Consider the following 20875-nt stretch of genomic DNA (forward strand, 5'->3'; position numbering starts at 1 on the left):
TAGTAATTCAATATAAAAGCTTATGAAAAACAGTATAATATTCCTAAAAGTTTTACTGGAGGCTTATTTCCTAGATGATCAGATGGAAGAAAGTGGCAAATAATAACCGATTATTTCTGGGGAGACCAAGGAAGTAGTTGCAGTAAAATAGTGATTTTTAAGATGGTTCCAAAGACAGAGATTCTTATGAATGTTCCTTAACTAATAACCAGACTTCACTAGAAGAGACTTTACAAAGGGCTATACAAATGTTTGTATTCTTTGACCCAAGAATTATGTTTCCATGAACTCAGACTAAGCAAATAATTTAAACTAAGAAAAATTACATTACAGTATGTTAAAATCTTCACTTTAGGTTATTTGTAGTAATGAAAAATGTAAAACTAACTAAGATATGTGACGGTAGGGGTAACAGTTAAATAAATTATAATTCATTCCATTTAATGAGTATTCATCTGTTAACAATTAGGATTTGGAAACTGCATAGTAAAATGAAAAATGGCTATGATTTAACATTAAGTATAGAGTAACATTTTATATATGAATGCTTATTTACAATGACAGAAAAATTTAAAAGATGCATATCAATATGCTAAATTCAGTTGTATTAAGATTATAGGTTCTAGTTGATTGGATTTTTTCTTTCCAAATTTTTGACAATATAGTTATTTATGACTTTTTTTTTTTTTTAAAAAGGAGCCATCACCTTCTTTACCACAATATCAATTAGGTTCCATTTTTCCCCCCACTTTTTCTAAATTCTCCCTAAATAAAACATGAATATACAAGATATTTTAGAAAACAAAAATCTGTTTTGTGAGCTAAAGATGAAATCAGGGAGCTAGAGAATGACTAATGAAATAGGAAAATAAATATGTTAGTCAGATGACTCCCATATTTATAACTATATGTATTTATTAATTTTCCCAAGATAGTAATGTATTTTAACAATCAGCCTATTTTATCATTTTTAATACCTGGTGATTTTAGATCTTGTTTATGTCAGTACATTGTTACTGAAATCAGGTGGAAGCACACTCTAGCATATGGTCTGTTCTTTTTTTTTCCTGCTTTTTAAAAAATTGATAAAACTCATATACCATAAAATTAAGTTTTAATTCAAGTATTTAGTATGTTCACAAATTTGTACAACAATCACCATTCCATAACATCTTCATCACTCTAAAAAGAAACCCCAGACCAATTAGCAATTACTCCCATTCCTCTCTTTCCCTGGCTCCTGACAGCAACTAATCTATTTCCTGCCTATGTATTTGCCTATTCTAGACATTTTATATACATGGAATCATATAATATGTAGCCTTTTTTGTCTGGCTCCTTTCATTTAGTATATTTTGAAGGTTTATCCATATTATAGCATATATCAATAGTACATTTTTTTTTAATGACTATATGTACAGAGCACATTTTGCTAATCCATTCTTTAACTGTTGGGCATTTTGGTTGTTTTGACTTTTAGGCCATTTATTTCATTTTTAATGAAATTTTTGGATGACAGGCATGATTTCCTTACAGTGTATGCTACCTACTTCTTTATTACTAAGTTGTAAACAACAATTAAACAACAACAGCATATGGTGTATAGAGAGATCAATATTGAACAATTAATTCCCAGGACTGGCCTTTGAATTTTATCCGCACATACGATGTCTCTTTTCTGGCTAATCATATAAAAAGCTACCATTTCAGACTTTTTCCTCTCTTTAATTTGTTGCTTTGTGTGCATATTCTACTCCTGTCTAAAGTGTTTCTTGTAATATTCAATTTGAATCCTTAGAGAACCAAATATGTTGTGTATGTTATACAAAAATTATGAATGAGCCTGAGATTTGATTTTTAATATAAAGAAATTGAATTTAGTAACAAGCTTGAAACTATAGGTTAATTTTAGTTTTGGATAGTTCATTAATGTAAAAAGATTTATTAGCTTTTCTTCCATGTCTATTATTGTATAGGCAAGGTGTCACAGTGATAAGACAGAGTCCTTTTCTCAATGAATTCCTATCTGATAAGATAAGAATATATATAAACTTGAGATGAATCATCTGTTTGAATTTGGGATGCACAACATAGAGAGCTATTTGTTACATTACAGAGTTAAAGTCCTAGAAGAGATGTTTGTGATCAAATCCAACTCCAAACTTTGCCCATGATCACAGAGTTAAATAAATGACAGAACCAGAACATGTTTTATTTTTAGTCCAAAATCATTTCCTAAATTATATCCCTATAAAATGGCTTAAAATAAGTTATTATAAAGTGCTAATACAATTAATATATGTTCTCTCTATATTTAAGCCAGAGTTTATAATTATTGTATACCTTGTAAGATACCTCTATTGAAAATATTCTAAACTGTGTTTCTTCCTGTTCATGCCTCAGTCAGCAACCAAAACAAAAATGAGATATTTGTGAAGTGTTTAGGAAGATACTTGCATATAGTAAGCCCTTTATTACTGCTGTGTTGTGTTTAGTCACTCAGTTATGTCTGACTCTTTGTGACCCCATGGACTGTAGCCCACCAGGCTCTTCTGTCATTGGGATTCTCCAGGCAAGAATACTAGACTGTGTTGCCATGCCCTCTTCCAGAGGATCTTCCTGACCCAAGGATAGGACTTGTGTCTCTTTATGTCTCCTGCAGTGGGAGGTGGGTTCTTTAACTCTAGTGCCACCTGCGAAGTCCATAGTAATGGATGCAAGGTGATTATTAGCTCAGATGCTGCTGAGAATTCTTAGAGTTCTCAGTGAAATGGGACAGTAAAAATGAAGAGGTAACAAGTATTTTATTTTTCAGTTTACTATTTTAACTTATTCAATATTATTTTATAGCACCAACTTAGACTTCTAGAAGCCCAAAAAAGAAACCAAGAAGTGGTTCTTCGTCGCAAAACAGAAGAGGCAAGTTGACCATTTGGAAGAAACATTCTGGCTTTGAAATTAATGATGTATTTCTGTAGACTGAGAATGAGTCATTTTCCATTGCTATTTCAGGTTACAGCTCTTCGTCGGCAAGTAAGGCCCATGTCAGATAAAGTGGCTGGGAAAGTCACTCGGAAGTTGAGCTCATCTGATACTCCTGTTCAGGACACAGGTTCCAGTGCAGCTGCTATAGAAACAGATGCATTAAGGGCTGGAGCCCAGCAAAAAATGAGAATTCCTGTGGCAAGAGTCCAGGCCTTACCTACACCCACAGCAAATGGAACCAGGTAAGCATGTTCTTCTGTTCCTACTAATGTAATCTTTCCATCACTGGATGTTGGACTTACATGAAAAACAGCTCATCATTTGGCGTCACATAATCAAACAAGCACATAAGTAACTATGTTTGTATGTTTTTATATGATTATAGAAAAAAATATCAAAGGAAAGGATTGACTGGCCGAGTGTTTACTTCTAGAACAGCTCGCATGAAATGGCAGCTTCTTGAACGCAGGATCACAGACATCATCATGCAGAAAATGACTATTTCCAATATGGAGTCTGATATGAATAGGCTGCTCAAGGTGTGAAAAGTAGAAAGCAGATTTGCTCTCTCTTAGCTGTTTATTTTTTGTTTTCTACATTTGTTTGCTGGGTAAATTGAATATTTGCCAAGCTGTGTTTTTTTGGGCAGTAGTGATTGCATTGTGTATGAATAGTGAACATCATTTTTTTTTTAATTGTAGTAAGAACAAATGCCATGAGCTCTGCCCTCTTAATATACATTTTAAAATGTATAGCACAGTGTTGTCAACTATAAGCACAGTGTTGTGAAGAATTCTATAACTTACTCATCTTATATAACTGAAAGTTTATATCCACTGACCAGTAATTCCCCATTTCCTCTTCTCAATCCCTGGTAACCACCATTCTATTTACTGCTTCTATGAGTTTGACTATTTAGATGCTTCCCAGAAGTGGGATCCTGGAGGATTTACCCCTTCTGTAACTCACTTATTTCATTTGGCATAAAGTTCTCAAGATCCAAGATGAACATAATTTCTTAAAGTCTAATCTGTTTTCTCAATAGCAACGGGAAGAACTCACAAAAAGACGAGAGAAACTTTCAAAGAGAAGGGAAAAGATAGTCAAGGAGAATGGAGAAGGAGATAAAAATGTGATTAACATAAATGAAGAGATGGAGTCATTAACTGCTAATATAGATTATATCAATGATAGTATTTCTGATTGTCAAGCCAATATCATGCAGATGGAAGAAGCAAAGGTTTGTAACTAAGAAAAAATGTTTAATGAGAAGTATTTTTATATTTTTGTCATTAAAAGCACTTTGAATTGTTATATGAAGGGATTTTTTAATCTATGATTTAATATAGTTCTCAGCTTTTGCATGTATACCCTTCCTGCCTGCTTTCTAGATTTCTCTGCTGATTGTGTGATGTTATTTATCATTAATAAAACATATATATCATTTATTAATCCATCTTGAATTCTTAACCGCTTAAATGTTTTATCTTTTAAACTAGACCATCTGTTTCTTAGAGTAGTGATTTTTTTATGCTTTTCTGAGAAATCTCATTAGCTAATCCAATAATATCAAATAAATGCATGAAGCAATAGGGTTCGTCTTCTGTTAAATACATTCAGCTCAAGGTAATGATACATCATATGTTGGTTTGATGCAGGAAGAAGGAGAAACATTGGATGTCACTGCAGTCATTAATGCTTGCACACTTACAGAAGCCCGATACCTTCTAGATCACTTCCTGTCAATGGGCATCAATAAGGTAAGATCGAACTACGCTATTATTGAAAAACGTAAGCTTTTGTTAATTCATTACAGTTTTGTTTATCTTTTTCTAATGAACCTTTCCTTTGTAATAAGGAGGGAGATTATTTTACAATGAAAAGTGTTCCTTTTATCTTTCTCTAGAGTTAAGAAAAGTCAGCAGTATTTACATCAATTCCATTAGCTTCTCATCTATTTTGCTTGTGTATTAGAACAGGTAAACAACTTAATCATTTCTTTTTTGCTTTAACAAAGGAAAAGGTAAAAGAAAAATCTCTTAGTGTGCAAACAAACTCAGTGTTATAATTTTGATTTAATAATGATTGTTTACAACTCAAAAAGTCAGGAACAAATACAGTTGCACTCTCTTTATCTTAGGCAATTTCTGCTTAAATGTTAAAGATGATAATGTTAAAGATGATAATCAAGGTCTATCTAATGTCAAAGTCCGACATCATATGCATTTGCCATTTGATACAGATCTTCATGTAGTTGATTCTGTTTTGTGTGATCTAAGATACATTTTTTTTCTGGGGGGAAATGTTATAGGGTCTTCAGGCTGCCCAGAAAGAGGCTCAAATTAAAATACTTGAAGGTCGGCTTAAACAAACTGAAATAACCAGTGCTACACAAAACCAGCTCTTATTCCATATGTTGAAAGAGAAAGCAGAATTAAATCCTGAGCTAGATGCTTTACTAGGCCATGCTTTACAAGGTAATTTGGATTAAATTTTAGTTAAATAAATTGCATGGTAACTTTGCTCTTTGAGTATGCTGTACTCTACCTCTTTCCTCTATAGCTTGATTGAATAGATGCTGTATTTACTTATGCTTTTAATAATTATTCCTTTTTTAATTTGCATGTATAAATTTGGGGGGATGTAATTATTGTCATTACAGGAAATGATTAGTAACTTAAAAATACTTACTTAGCATTATTAAGCACATAATTTTTATGAATTAAAAACGATCAACAATGTTTCTAAGTTCGTTTTTTAAATTATTAACCATTTCATTACTTCATTCTGTATATCTGTCTTAAAAATAAATGTATAAGTGTTTGCTATGGCATCTATTCTACATATCTTATAAGTGGTACATAATCTTGTTTTATGTGGGAGTTCTTAACAGTGGATCTGTTTTGATTGGAGTATTGCTTTTTGTTTCCTTTTTGCTGTTATTTATACAGATCTAGATAGCGTACCATTAGGTAAGTATGTTTAGCTTTCTGTGTACACTACAGCTGCATGAATTACTAATTGTTCATGTACACTAATTGTGGTACATCTTATTTAAAACATTTTTATTGACAGCCAGCTGGTTTTTGCATGATCTTCTTTGAAATGTATCTGTGACCACAAACATACTAAGTCTTTTGTCTTACACATTTCTTGATTTTTAAATTCTTAGATGTTTAAAGAAGTATAGTTTTCTGTTTTATTATTTGAACTTCAGTTTTGGCTCTAGTTTCATAAGCCCCTCTTTCTGTTTCTTGTAGGAAAAAATAGGATATATATTCCTTTTTAGTTTTTAAATCTATCTATGCATTTGTCATTTTACCCTCATAAATATCTTTCTGTGTTATATATCTTTTATATATAATGTCTTTGGTTTATTTTTGATAGATTCTCAGTTATTCTTAAATTTTATAGAATTAAGTACATATATTTTAATATTTTAAGTTGAATAAAGCTATGCAAAGAATTTTACATGAATGGATCAAAATAATGTTTATAATTAATGTGTTCGAGTTAGAAAAAGCTTAAGAGATATTTGAGTATTGAGATTTTCGACCTCTTGCCTCGACAACATTCATGTGAACTATGCTCACCCATGAATAATATCTGAGCTTCTCCTGGCAGATATATATATATATATATATATATATATATATATATATATATATGAAAGATCAGGAGTATCAGGGTAATTTTATTGCTTGCGAGTCTCCTGAATGATTATTTTTGAATAGTTTTTATTTAAAATTATTTCAAAATCTGATCCTAACATTTTTTCATAATCACACAGCTGTCCAAAGTTTTCTGAAATATTTTTCTTGAAGGAGAAGAATGTAGCTAAAGATGAATGTAATTACCTCTCTGGGTCATTAAACAGTCTATGAATCTGAATTTATTTTAAATGGTAGAATGTTACACAAATAAAATATTTGAGCTGTTTGGTATTATTAGATCTTTCTTAATTTGCCCTGTGTGTTAAATCTCAAAATAATATTTCCTTGAGATCAACCCAGTAATACAGATGTGGACTTTTAACCTGCTCAAGCTATAGCAAAGACAGGTAGAAAAATTTTTGATTATATTAAAGAACCATGTTAAGGCTGCCAAAATTCCTGGAATATAATGAGAATTTTTGCCATTCCATATGTTATTAAGTATATTTCCTCTCCTCTTCCTCTTCACTCTCCATCCTTTTGTTCTTCCCACCCCCTCCTCTGCCTTTTCTTTGAGCTTCTTCATCTTAGTGGCTCAAGTTGCAGTAATAAGTAAATTCTTATTTAAGTCTATTATCTCTTGTAACTTGGAAGAAAAAATCAATGCCCTCTTTGATGTCGTTTTGTGCAGAAAATATTATGCCGTTATTTGATGAGTATTGTTGCTTTTTCACAACTTTGAATTGTCTATAGCTTAAAGAAGGGTCAAAACAGAGAAGAGGAACCCATTCAACTGATAACAACCTGTTACTCATGGCATAAATTTTCCCTAAGGCCATAATCTAGACCCAGAAGTGCTTGCAAGAAAAGCATAGAAGGAGAAAAACATGGAAGTAAATATAGACAAACTAGATGGTCATATGTACCTTGCTTAAAAAAAAATTGTTTAATTTCAATTTATCTTGAGCTTTGGGCTGAGTGCTGGGATTCAAAGATAAGTAAGAATTGAAGATTTTAAAATTTAAAAAAAAATAAAAAATTAAAAAAAAAAAACACAAAGATAAGTAAGATACAGAATCTTGCTCTTATGGACTATACCTTACTGAGTGACAGGGAAGAGACTTGAGATATGTACAGGGAGTTATGGGATCACAGAATGGGGCTACCTAAAAAACATGGAGGAGTTGATGAAGGCTTTCTGGAACCGGTAAAATCTGAGTTGAAACGTAAAGGAAGAAAAAGATTTAGCTAAGCAAGAGACAAGGTAGAAAGGGGCTAGGCAGAAGAGACACTCTTGGCAGGGAGTAAGGTAAAGCATGGACATTTAGCCACAACATTATATGTATGAAGACTTCAAGCAGGTTGGTGCCCTAGAGCAACAAGTATGTGGCTTGGGATGATGAACATAAGGTTAGAGGCCAGTACTCCATGCTAATAGGTGTATCTTATTGTAGCCATTGAAGAACATCTTTATTTTCCCCCTTCTTATTCCTCTACCTGTGTTTATGTTGTTCTTCCTAGGATCTTTCCCTACCTTTAGGGATTTGCTAGAAGATTCAAGGGGCTCAGCATACAATGGTATTCATGGCAAAGATTAATGAGAGCAATGTAGGAAAGATGCACAACAGTATTATAAAGGAAAAGATGCAGATGGAGTAAGGAAGAATCCATATCCCGGCTTTCTTATGCTCTTCCTTCTGGGAAGCATCACACAGAGTATACATTTCTCTCTGGAATGAAAGCGCAGCAATATGAATGCATTGTTCACATCCAGGGAATTCCATTAGACACTCAGCACCTGAGGTTTTTACTGGGTACTAGTCACATACATTCCTTTTATATAGTAGTACCAGAATTCCAGATTCTGGAAGGAAAGCAGGAATTCTCAGCATAAGCCATATTGTTTGCACAAATATCCTAGGTGTTATGAACTATATTAGTTAACTGGTGACTAGAGAAATTCTGAGAGCCAAGTTTCCAGATAACAAAGTCCAACTTTGTAAGAACGCCTTTCTAAGGATAGTAGTCTTGGGCTGCTATTGTTACCCAGTCCAGACTCCCTCTGATCGCTGCACAACAGACCAATTAGCTAAGAGATGAGATGTTGAGGCAAGGAATACGACTTTACTCAGAAATCTGGCTGACTGAGAAGATGGCAGACTAACGTCTCAAAATAATCGTCTTTTCAGGATCTGGATGCCAGGTTCTTTTGTAGAACAGAAATGGGGAGAGGTGAGAAAATAAAGTAAAAAGACCATTAACCTTACAAACATCACCTGGAATGGCCAGTCTTGGGGAGGGGATATGTTAATTTCTTGCTGTCTATAGGCATCTACAGGTGGACAGGATCCTGAATAAAGGCATTTTGGTTTAACATTCAAGCAGAGGGACAGGATTCCCTGAGGCAGGCCATTATGTATGGACAGTATACTTTTAGTGAACAAAATCAACAGTAAGCAAAGGTTAAGGTAAAATAAACAGATCTAATGTGGAGTCATAATTGACTCTTCCCTGAAACACTATGTCAACTCTTCTCCATAATAACTGTTTGGTTAGCTTCTAGTGACTTGAGATTATGCAACTATGTATTGATATGGATGACTTTAAGACATGTTGGAGTTTTAAATCTCACTGCTTTTAGCTTTAATGCTTAACGATGAGAAAAGAAGCTGGCACTGGGCTGGAATTATGTTCTTAAGAGTTGAAAGTAGAGCAGTGAGATGATGGCATATCCTGCTGCCCAGATGGATATAGTGCCACAGAAAAGCTCAGTCTTGAAGAGGTGTGTGATTTGGTGAATGTCTCGGTGAAGGGCTCTATCTTCTGGCTAGGTTAGTTATGCCAAACTGTAATCATCTCTAAATAAAGCATACACGCATATGCGGGAGCTAAATAGTTTTTACTAAGCACTTATATGATGTTTGATATTCTAGCTGGTTTCATCATTCCCTATAAGAAAATTACAGTTAATCTTAGCCTGCTTTTATGTATGGGAAAATAAAGACTAGAATTGTCATTTCTTTCTATTTCTGTGTTATTAACTAATTCAGTTACATTAGCACTCAGTAACATGTCTGTGAAGCACATCCTCCAGCCTCTAAGTATGGGCTTTGAGATACACATTGCCCTAAAGACCACCATTTTCCTCATTTCAAAAAGTAAACTCCTTTTTTGTGGGTCCTATTAGATGGGCTCCATTTTAGATAATGCTATCATTTATTATGGAATCTCTATCCAGTTGTCTGCTAAACAGTGAGGAAGAATGGGAGCATCTGAGAAAGGAATTAAGAATATGACTTATGAGCATAATACACCTGTATGATATAAAAGTAAAAGTTAAAGGAGATTAATCCTACATATTTTAATTAACATATATTGTTGAAAATATTGCCTTTAATTTTGTGAAGTGGCTTTATAATAAATTGTATAAGTTTTGAAAATTTGCACCTGTGTTAGGGGCTCACTGATATTTTAATTTATTTACTTTAAGTGAATGTTTTATTTACTGACTTCCTACTAGTTTTATATGTTTGCCCTTTTCTCTCTTTTCATCAGTGTGCTACTGTTCTGAAATAGCAGTGGTTTGTTTGTATTTATTTATAAAACTATTGCATGGAAACCTGTAGTTTTAGTCTTTTATGTACATGTGAATGAGCTGCATGCTGATGTGTAACTTCTGAATACCTTCACACACACATACTCTCGTTCTACTTGGAAACAAAAATAAAAATAGAGGACAATCTATAAGTACATTGGAATACTGATAAAATACAACATATATGTTTACACTTATGTATTTTTTGATGTTGCCTCAGTAGATTAAAGGGAGCTTGTGCAGTATTTACTTTAATCTTTCATGTTTTACTCAATGGCTTTTCATACATGGAATAAATGGATGGTGTGGGATAAATACATACTCTGAAAATATATTTAAATAATTACACATAGTCAGATAAATACATGGTCTCATTTCCATCCTGTGAACACTGTTCTTCCTTATTTTATCATTCAACTCACGGTTTTCCTATCTTAAACACAGTTTTCTCATCCTAGGACATATAATAAAAAGTTTCTTAGATTTTTTTTTTTTTACATTTCTATTTTGACTCAGTTACTGAAACCAAAGTGCCCATGTTGAGAGACCTCAGGCTGATGTTTATTATAGCATAGGCATTACAGTCATTCAAAGTGTGACATGGATAATACTTACATTTTTGACTTTTTTTTTTTTAGAAAATGTAGAGGACAGCACTGATGAGGATGTACCTTTAAACAGTCCAGGATCAGAAGGAAGGTAAGAGAACCTTTAGAAACTTAATGAGTTGACTTGTTTCTGTAATATTTTTAATAATTTTATCTTGTTGAATCAATTAACATAAAACAAATAATTTTATATTTTATGGCTAAGTGAAGAACAGAAATAGTAATATGGAAGCCAAACTAAGTAATGCTTAACCATCAAAAATTTTAAAATAAAATACTGAGATATTTAAGGAACGAAAATGAACTATTTTGATTAGTTTATTTTTATTTTAAATTTGTCTTTCTGTGTTTTCCATAAGCTTATAAATTTTTTCCATACTTAAACTCATTTGAAGTCATATAGTTTCCTATATTGTTTCCTTTTATACATATGATTAATTATTTTTTTGCACACAGCTCACTGTCTTCAGACCTTATGAAGCTTTGTGGTGAAGTGAAACCAAAAAGCAAGGTAAGAATAGAAAATACCAGGTAAACATTTTTTCTGATGTTCTCTATTATCACTATTAAATGCATAGGCCTTGGGCATAGGCAAAGATTTCATATGATAGAAATTTAGTTCTTTATCATATTCTCCCTTGTAAAAAATTTATATTGACAAATTTCTCCTCTGCGGAACTTGTTATTTACTATATTCTTGTACTTTTTCTGTTAGGTAAGATATGATTATGGAGAACAATGCTTAAAATAATTTAGAATGACAGGAGATTTTTGAAATTTTACCATTCTAATATGTTGCTAAGTTTCTTATTTATTTTAACATATCTTGAGATGGTTTGAATAAGCCAACTCTTAATCATCATATTGTATTAAAAATTGAGGCTATAATGCATATTTGTAAAGCTTAAAAAAAATAAAGTGTACATGCTGTTACAGGTGTGAGAAACAACATGGTATATTTCAGATTGCATGTTGATAGCATTTGTTACTAGATGAGTTAACTATCCATTTTAAGATGTTTGAAAACAAAGAATTCTTACAGTGCTTAGTAAATATTTGTTGGATGAATGGATGAAATCAAGACATGAAAGAATAGTACTGTACTAATGCACAGGATGGATATAACCTGCAGTGGTTAGCCAGGTAATATAGATAAATAATTTGGCTAGATATAAGATAATTAACAGGAATCATTATGATTACCTGAGGTGGACATGGCCCATCTAAAGCAAATAGGCATCACTAACTAATGCTTATTTTTGCCGTCATGGAATATGGGCCTAAGACTACCAGATCCTTAACTCTTTAAAGAGTAGCTTTAAATATAGATTTTAATGGAGAATTTCCTTCTCTTTAAAATACTGAGCTAGCCAATTGAAAAACATCTCCAGGCTTTATATATGGTCCTTCAACTACCAGTTTGGTGCCATGTGGTTTGAGTTTGATTATTCTAAATGACCAGAAATTACCCAGTCTCAAAGAAAACATTCTAACATAGTTTGGATTGAGTCTTAACATGAAGGAGAGAATCTCTTAAGGTAACTTGGTCTTTCAGGCCCTGTGAAATCCAGAGAGAGATGTGAAGTGGTAACCTGAAGGTCATCTCCTTAAAAAAACCACTGTGATTAGGAATTCCCATGAAAATGATTCAGTTGGCAATAGGGAAAACTGATACGGTGAAAAGCTGGCCTACAAGGCTTCCTTTTTCCAAGTTTTCTGGTAATATCTATCACTCCTTTGGTACTGCATGGATGCCTAGTGTTAGTCGCTCAGTCATGTCTGACTCTTTGTGACCCCATGGACTGTAGCCTTCCAGGCTTCTCTGTCCATGAAATTCTCCAGGCAAGAACACTGGAGTGAGTAGCCATTTCCTTCTCCAGAGGATCTTCCTGACCTAGGGATCAAACCCCGGTCTCCTGCACTGCAGGCAGATTCTTTACTGTCTGAGCCACTAGGGAAGCCCATAGATGCCTAAAAGGATCGAATATTGTTTATTTTTCACTCATTAAAGAAATGAAATTGATTATATATCTTAAATAGACTTGTACCAGAACTACATTAAATGCAAGCCATATAAAGTTGAATAAAACAGGGTGTCTACCATTTAGAGGTTTATAATCTGGTAAACACTTTGATTATCTTTTAATATATTAGTGATAATAGCCAGCTCTAAGTATTAACAACAAGGTAGTCTCTTTGTTTTTTTTAGGAGTATGGAAGGGAGTGCTTAAATAAATAAAATAAACTTCACCTGCCTTACCATGCTGCCAAAAACTGATATGGACTGGTGTTGGATATCCATCAGGGAGATTAAACAGTCAGTTAGGGCATCAGGGGAGCAGGGTCATAAAAATAGAGAAACAGATGTAAAAATTGATATGTAAAATTTAAATTTATATTAAATAAATTTATATATTATATAATATATATTAAAATGTATATTAAATAAGTCATCTAAGCCTGGGAAAGAACAGAATTTAGTTGAATGCCACTGCAACTATCTTTTGGTTTAATTTCTTTATTCCTTCTTTTTTTTTTTTCCTAAAATGATATAATGAGAAAGCTGGCCATTAGTATCAGGATAACATAATAATATTGAGGCAGACTGTCTGGTTTTGAATCTGACTTTGCCATTTACTAGCTGTTTGACTTTGGACTGAGCTATCCTGTACTTTAATTCTCTCATATTGTGAATTGGGATAATAATAGTATATGCTAATATAGTAAATTATTTAGAATTTCTGGCATACAATAAGTATAATACAAACATTAGCTATTATTATGACCTCTAAAGTTCTCAGCTGGCTGTATCTCTGGCTTGTCACTATCTTACATATTGTGTTTGACACACTTGCTAAGGAAGACACACTGAATGTTTTACCTATTTCAAACTAATATTAAATCTCTATTGCCTAATCATCTTCTCTGCAGAAGTTTGCATATGATTGCTTTTCCTTCCCTTCTCTGACTAGGCCCGAAGGAGAACCACCACTCAAATGGAATTGCTGTATGCAGATAGCAGTGAACTAGCTTCAGACACTAGTACAGGAGATGCCTCCTTGCCTGGCCCTCTTACACCTGTTGCAGAAGGGCAAGAGATTGGAATGAATACAGAGACAAGTACTTCTGCTAGGGAAAAAGAGCTCCCTCCCCCATCTGGCTTCCCTTCTAAGATAGGCAGCATGTAAGTCTGGCCCAGCTACACTAACTTCCTTTCTTTTGCCTTTTCTTTAAAAAAAAAAGAAAAAAAATATATATATATTATGCATGTTACTAATTTCTTATTTCTATTTTTAAAAATTTATGTAAATAAGATCTCTAGTTTTCCAAGTAATTTCTGTTAGGTGTTGTATCCCCTAATTTTTGCACATTCAAAATAATTTAAATGAGATGTTCTTTGTTGAATTGTTTGTCTGATATTTAACTTTTAGAGTCTTCCTTAAAGATTATAATTTTTATAAAGGCTGAGCTATAAATTACAGGCAAAATTTATTTAGAAACACCTAAATTAAAGTTATAACTATAAAAGTACTATATAAACAGAAGCTTTAAAAGACTTTTAAATTTGCTCTTAATTGTGTTAAACCCTAGTTCTAAGAGCCTGATCAGGATAATAAACCTTGGCTGAAACTGTTGAAGAAAAGTACAAATACCAGTTAAAAACAATACATTTTGCAGCTTCCTAATTCTTTGCCTTGAAGTACATTGTACGTCTGGGATGAGTGTACACACAAAGTGTAAATACTGTGTTATTAAAGATGTGAAGGAGGGACTGTTTCCTCTCTCCTCGATGATAATCTTAACAAAAAACATTCCTTTCAAAATAAATCTTATTTAGAAATTTTTCATTATTATCTTGAGAACAAAGATTTCCCTACATAGGCCGGCATGTGTTTGGGTATATGTCTTTTCTTAGTTACATTAAAATTATATCAATCGTTCACTTGGTAAAGATTTTTAATGCCTTATTTCAAAGTAATTCTCAAATATGATCTTGCAAATGATATATTGGATGAGCGCATCACTGCATTGAGAAATATTGCCAAAAAGTGGTATACACTATATGACTCTGTAAATATAAAATATAACAAACTTCCCACCCCAACCTGAATATCTGTTTCCCATAACTTTCTTCATCCGATATTTTCATTGTCTTCCATTCAATAAGCCCATCTGCTACCTTTAGTTCCAAAATTAATGATGACAGAGCTATCCTGCATGTGCTTGAGGTGACTTATGTAATTAATAATTGGATTTGCTACTAGAGATTGCTAACCAGTATAGCTTATGGCTTCGGTGCTTTTTTGATAACAGTAGAAAAAATGCTTTTGGTGAAGGTAGTGATATAGAGCTGAGAACAGATTTTAGAGACTCCTATGTGTTCAGCATTTAGTCTATCAGATGAATAGAGACTTTTGGAACTTCAAGACTAAATCTATGACCCGGATTCCAGAATGCAGGTAATACCTCCTTGTTGCCTTCCCCCAGCCCCCGCCCCAGCCCCCCCGTTTTAAAAATGTATCATTCATGACAGGTTGTAGAAAATATCTTTTAGACACTGTCTCTTCACATGATTTATTATCAAGTTTTCATAAATTAAGATGCTTGTATAGCTCTGTACAAATTTAACAGTTGGTCATTTGCTTGGTACAGTGACTCTTATAACTCATTAGTACATGACTTCCATTGCATGAAGTAAAATGATTTACTTAAGTAGGCCTTATGATTCAAATAATGCAGAACTTCTAAAATATGTTTTCCTCTAATTAAAATAGGCACATAAAGTTTAATTATATTTAGTTTTCACTCTCAAATAGGAATCATTGTAAGCCCATTCTAGGGATCCCACTTGCTAATTCCTTAGTGTTTTTTTTTTCTTTTCTTACTAATATAACTAGTCAAAGATCATTTTTTCATTTAAAAAGTTCATTTTTTCAATTAAAATTCATTACCACTATGCACAGAAATCATAGTCTTAAATTATTAATTACATAGCCACTACTCAACATTTAAAGTCTATAATAAAACAATGGTATTTTTAGTACTAAAATTTATATAGCTAATGCTTAAACACTAGTTAACTAAAATAATTGTGGGTTCTTTGTGATCACCTGTAGTATTCTTTTGTGAGTGTGTAAATATTAATTCATTAAATCTCATTGTTTCTCATACTCTGATATTCTAATCTTTTTGTTCTTGCAAAACTGTAAAGACAATTTTCCCTCAACTGAAGCAATTCTAACTAAACTTATACACTTATGTTTTTAAACACTTGTATTTAAAGTGAAAAATATTATTTTAGCTATTTGGCAATATAGCATTTATGTTTATATTCAAAGATAATGGTCATGTATATTTGACAAGATTACCAATTTAAAAATTAAAATATACAATTGTCAAGATCCCATCAATTTAAAATAATTTGTGACATTTTCCTATCCTAGTTCTGTTTCATTTCCAAATAATCTTTCTCAAATTCCAGGTGTTAATCTATTAAAAATTGAACATCTGCCAAAATTATGTGTATGTATTTAAAATTAGACAGTTGAAGAATCTTCTTCTCTCTTAGTTCCAGGCAGTCATCCATGTCAGAAAAAAAGCTACCAGAGCCTTCCCCTATAACAAGGAGAAAGGCATATGAGAAAGCAGAAAAATCAAAGGCAAAGGAACAAAAACAGTAAGCTATTCACGCTCTTTGTCTACTAGATTATGTGAAATGTCTGATGCCCTTAGATGCTACGGGACAATGGTGAAATTATTTTCCATATTCAGGCTTACTCTGGGATTGTGACTTGGTCTTATAGAAAAGTTTGAAATTAATTTTGACTGTTAGTTGATAAAACTGACATTGATTTCACCTCTTTAAAGTGATTAACAAAAATCTAGTATTAGAAGATATGTGCCATTGTGCCATTTTATTTCTGTTCTTTTATGTTTAAATTGATAACTATCCTCAATTTTTTTTTGTTAAACTATTTTAATAGCTATTTGTATGTTTTGTAAGGGTTAGCTTACTTAACAGTACAGAATATAATCTGATGATCCACTTACCTGGACATTTGTAAATCACAATAACACAACAGACAGAAAGTTTTAAATGGGTTAGAACCACTGTCACCTTTCTACTCTATGGCATAGTGAGAGCTCCCTTAGGCCACCTCAGGAGCTACATATAGCAGGTAGATCCCTGACATGGTCTTGAGTAGGAATATCAATGCTAATCTAGATATCAGTACTGGTAAAGCAAATTTCTTTAACATAAAAATAATTATAAAAAGAAGCTTTCATATATTTTCTGTACCTGCAAAGATGATCTTATACCTTCCTCCTCCCTTGTACCAACATGCACACTCTCTACTTTGACTACTGGTTTAGCTGACTTGAATATCATGGAAATTACTCTTCTAATTAACCTTCTTCCTGTATTTAGAGATGAAATTTACCTGTTTCTACTGAATTGAATGTCGTAATTATAAGCAGGAGGTAGGGGATAGGACAAATTTGTAATTTAAAAATAAATGAATAAATCAGCTGAATAGACAAATTCTTCTTAAACTCTCAGGGTCTGTTTCCCCAACTGTAAAGTGAACAACTTGGTCTCAACTCTCAAATAGTATAATTTTAAATTTGGTTTGCTTTATTTATACTGACTTCAGATTTTAGCAGACATTTTATTTAGTGCCATCATGTGGCCAATGTGACAAAATTCAGTGGAAAAAAATTTCAATGAAATTGTTTGGAGAAGGAAGAGAGGATGAAAGGAAGGAATTCTATAATGAAAAGCTTTTTTAAGAAATAAAAGCATGTTTCTTATAACATTTCTAACAAATTAAAGCCAATTAAAGCCACCTATGTAATGTTCTTTTTTTCTTGTAGCTCAGATTCTGGAACCTCAGAGGCTAGTCTTTCACCTCCTCCTTCCCCACCAAGCCGGCCCCGTAATGAGCTGAATGTTTTTAATCGTCTTACTGTTTCTCAGGGAAACACATCAGTTCAGCAGGATAAGTAAGTCATTAAGTAAAAGAGCCCCAATTATTTGTTATAATATTCTGAACCTTTCAATACAGTCTGCAAAAAACATTTAGCCTCTCTCTGTGTGGGAGATGGAGTCTGACTTGTAAACTCTTCCCATATTTCATGTATTTTTCCAATGGAAAATGAACCATACAGACAAAATTAGAGAAATTTATTTTCCTGCTGAACATTATTCCCTGCTATTGATTTGCATTGCTGTACTTCCACATTTGTCTTGCTTTTTGTTTTTTAACAAGTAAATTAGAATTGAAAATCTTTGAGATCACTTGAAGTTTAAATTTCTTGGGATTCTTCAGCTTTATTGAGCCCATAAAAGCCTCTAATCCAGATAGCCTGCACTGAAAAGAGGCAAATTATTTTACTTTTGGTGCATGTATCATCTTCTAAAACCATTGTCATATGTGTTTGGGTAAAAGAGTACTTTGATGGGTGGAGAACATAGAACTCTGGGTTGTTGGGGAAGAGAAGTTGGAGAGGGATGGAAAATATAATTTTCATTAAATTTGAAGTGAAAAAATATTCCCACATTGAGCCAGAATCTCTTTTGCAAGAATTTCCTACTAACAGTGTTGCCGTAAGGTATTTATTAACTGACTTCTCTGCTTTGAGTTTGAATGATAACATTGTGGATAATATACATACTAGATATTCAGTATCCCACACCAGTTCTTTGTCTTTTATGGTATAATCTCCCTGTATATATCAGTTTCTGAAATTTATAAGGTATTGTTTAAGATCCATCTGGCGTGTTTAGGTCATGCTAAATGGCTCTATGTACGTAAGCACATCATCATTTTGAAAGATTGTTTAATCTACTTAATTTATGGATACATTTTTATTAGATTTTAATATAGTTTTAGCAGTAGATGCAGACATGTCCTTTAAAATGATCTAGATAGGCTTTTTAAAAAAATATTTAAAAGAGAACATTGTTATTGTTAAATCCTATCTCTTATTTAATTGAGAAAGAGTAGAACATTAAGAATGTCTTTAGGAAGTCCATTTTCACAAGCAATATGAAGAATTACTCTCCCTTGCATTCAAAGTCATAAAATTTTTGTGTCAGTCTTTTGATAATCTTGACAATCTAATCATAGTTCCATATTTTCTGAAATTGTTTATGAGCTACCAATCATTTGACTCTGTTGTCATCTCTATAAAGTAAAATTTAGAATAACTGACTACACTTTCAAAAATCTCACCTAACTTTTGAATCACTTTCTTTGGGCTCCTTTTTGAGACTAGCATATTTTACCAGATAGAATTAGGTCCTACACATTGTTTCTGATTATATAATATGCAGTATTACATAATCACTTTATCACCATTCTTCCCAAGTATTAGAATGACCAAAAAGTTTGTTTGGGAATTTTTCATAAGACGTTATGGGAAAGCCCAAATCAACTTGGTGGTCAACCCAAGATATTATATAATAATACAAGCTAAATAGATTTTCATAGTAACTAGACTTATTGTCAGTCCTGGAGGTTTCAGGTTAAGGCTGACAAGAGTAGCTCATCTATTTTTAAATTTCAGTAAAACCTCCTAACTATTACTAGGGGACTGCCTAGTCAGAAGAACTCCATGTTTTTGAGATGAATTAAAATCCAAGGTTATTAAATTTTGAATGATTTGCTTTCCATGTATACATATGATGTATTTGTGCAACTTCTGCATGAAGAGTCTAAATATAAAGTAATTATCAAGAGGAATAAAATTCATTAATGACTATTGAGACAGAAAAGATTTCTATTACTAGTCAAATTAGAGTCTTGAGGTGATGTATTTCACTGGCTTGATGCTGTTCCTTTTCAGGGCCTGTATTTTAGAAAGTGAGAGTAGATTAGGTTCTGTGGATCAGTAATAGAAAGTCCCCACCAAAAAAAATTTTGGAAGCAAACATAAGCACAAAATTTTAACTAATTTGGCTATCAATGAATTTGCTGACATTCTGCGCAGATAGAAAAGGAATGCACTATAAAGGAAATGTTTGCTGTATTTCTGTTATTCATAGTACTGAATCCGTTCAGTCTCAGTGTCTTTACCTGTTGACATCTGTTTTCTTTTTCCTCATAATTCTAACTCTTTCACTGTAGGTCTGATGAAAGTGATTCCTCTCTGTCGGAGGTACACAGGTACTTTCTATCTTTCCTACGTTCTGACATTTCATTGATGTTCTAAAATGCCCTCCAAGAAACTTTAAACAAGTCTCATTTTTGTTGCACTCATAACTTGTAAGCCATAAAAATGCACTAATATTTTTAAACATTAATTTTAATATACTTTTATGAAGTCATAGCTTTCAAGGTAATGGCAAGCTTTTTTAATATAATAGTATACAAACTTGTGCCATTCGTATTCTGTCTATAATCTAAAACTTTTATTTAAAAGAAATGAAGTTTTATGAAAATTAACGTCAAGGTTTGCTCTTCATCAGACATTTTTTCCACCTCAAAGTGTAGGAAGTGAATAAGGTATTTTTTCATGTTGATTTATTGATTTTAAATAAAATTTTATGGCAAGCTCTGTGATTTTAAAACAATAGGTATGCTAGGGGAAAAAAGTATACTGTGGTACATAAAATATAGACAGTAAAGAATTTTTAAAACATAATATTTTAAGCATTTTAGATGCTGTTTTTAAAATAATGTTGCATTTTTTCATGTTATGGATTTTTTGGACCCTTAACTTCTCTTTTTTTCCTTTCATTTCCTGTTCTTACTAATCAATTTGTCTCCTTCTTTCTCTTTGCACTACTTTCCCATGTTTCATGACCATTTTCCTGATCATCAGTAGATCCTCCAGAAGGTAGGCAGGGGAAGGGAGAGGAAATCAATATCATTTACAGTATTACAAGACTTTACTGGTTTTTCATGGACCAAAAAGCATTTTTTTCCCTTTCACATCAGATCTGTTGTATAGGTTTGCAATATTAAAGTTGAGTTATATATTTCATAATGTAAATAGATTTTTAATAAACAAATACCTTTGATTTATGT

General features: G+C 32.5%; 1 protein-coding gene across 19 annotated transcripts in view; it reads left to right on the forward strand.

Moving 5' to 3' along the window:
- KIF21A (kinesin family member 21A) overlaps positions 1-20875 on the forward strand; it is a 184417-nt gene that overhangs the window by 143765 nt on the left and 19777 nt on the right. For 3 of the 19 annotated variants that reach the window (XM_018047922.1, XM_018047926.1, XM_018047934.1), the window contains 14 exons: positions 2851-2919; positions 3013-3227; positions 3371-3524; positions 4031-4225; positions 4644-4745; positions 5297-5462; positions 5937-5957; positions 10872-10932; positions 11298-11352; positions 13814-14025; positions 16411-16518; positions 17718-17846; positions 19973-20011; positions 20670-20684. In XM_018047922.1, coding sequence (XP_017903411.1) covers positions 2851-2919; positions 3013-3227; positions 3371-3524; positions 4031-4225; positions 4644-4745; positions 5297-5462; positions 5937-5957; positions 10872-10932; positions 11298-11352; positions 13814-14025; positions 16411-16518; positions 17718-17846; positions 19973-20011; positions 20670-20684 — 1541 coding nt within the window. The remainder of the gene's footprint in view (positions 1-2850; positions 2920-3012; positions 3228-3370; positions 3525-4030; positions 4226-4643; positions 4746-5296; positions 5463-5936; positions 5958-10871; positions 10933-11297; positions 11353-13813; positions 14026-16410; positions 16519-17717; positions 17847-19972; positions 20012-20669; positions 20685-20875) is intronic. The other 16 variants (XM_018047927.1, XM_018047923.1, XM_018047941.1 and 13 more) reach the window with 14 other exon arrangements.

The sequence above is a fragment of the Capra hircus genome, chromosome 5 (genome assembly GCF_001704415.2).
Source record: "Capra hircus breed San Clemente chromosome 5, ASM170441v1, whole genome shotgun sequence".
In the NCBI taxonomy this organism is placed as follows: domain Eukaryota; kingdom Metazoa; phylum Chordata; class Mammalia; order Artiodactyla; family Bovidae; genus Capra; species Capra hircus.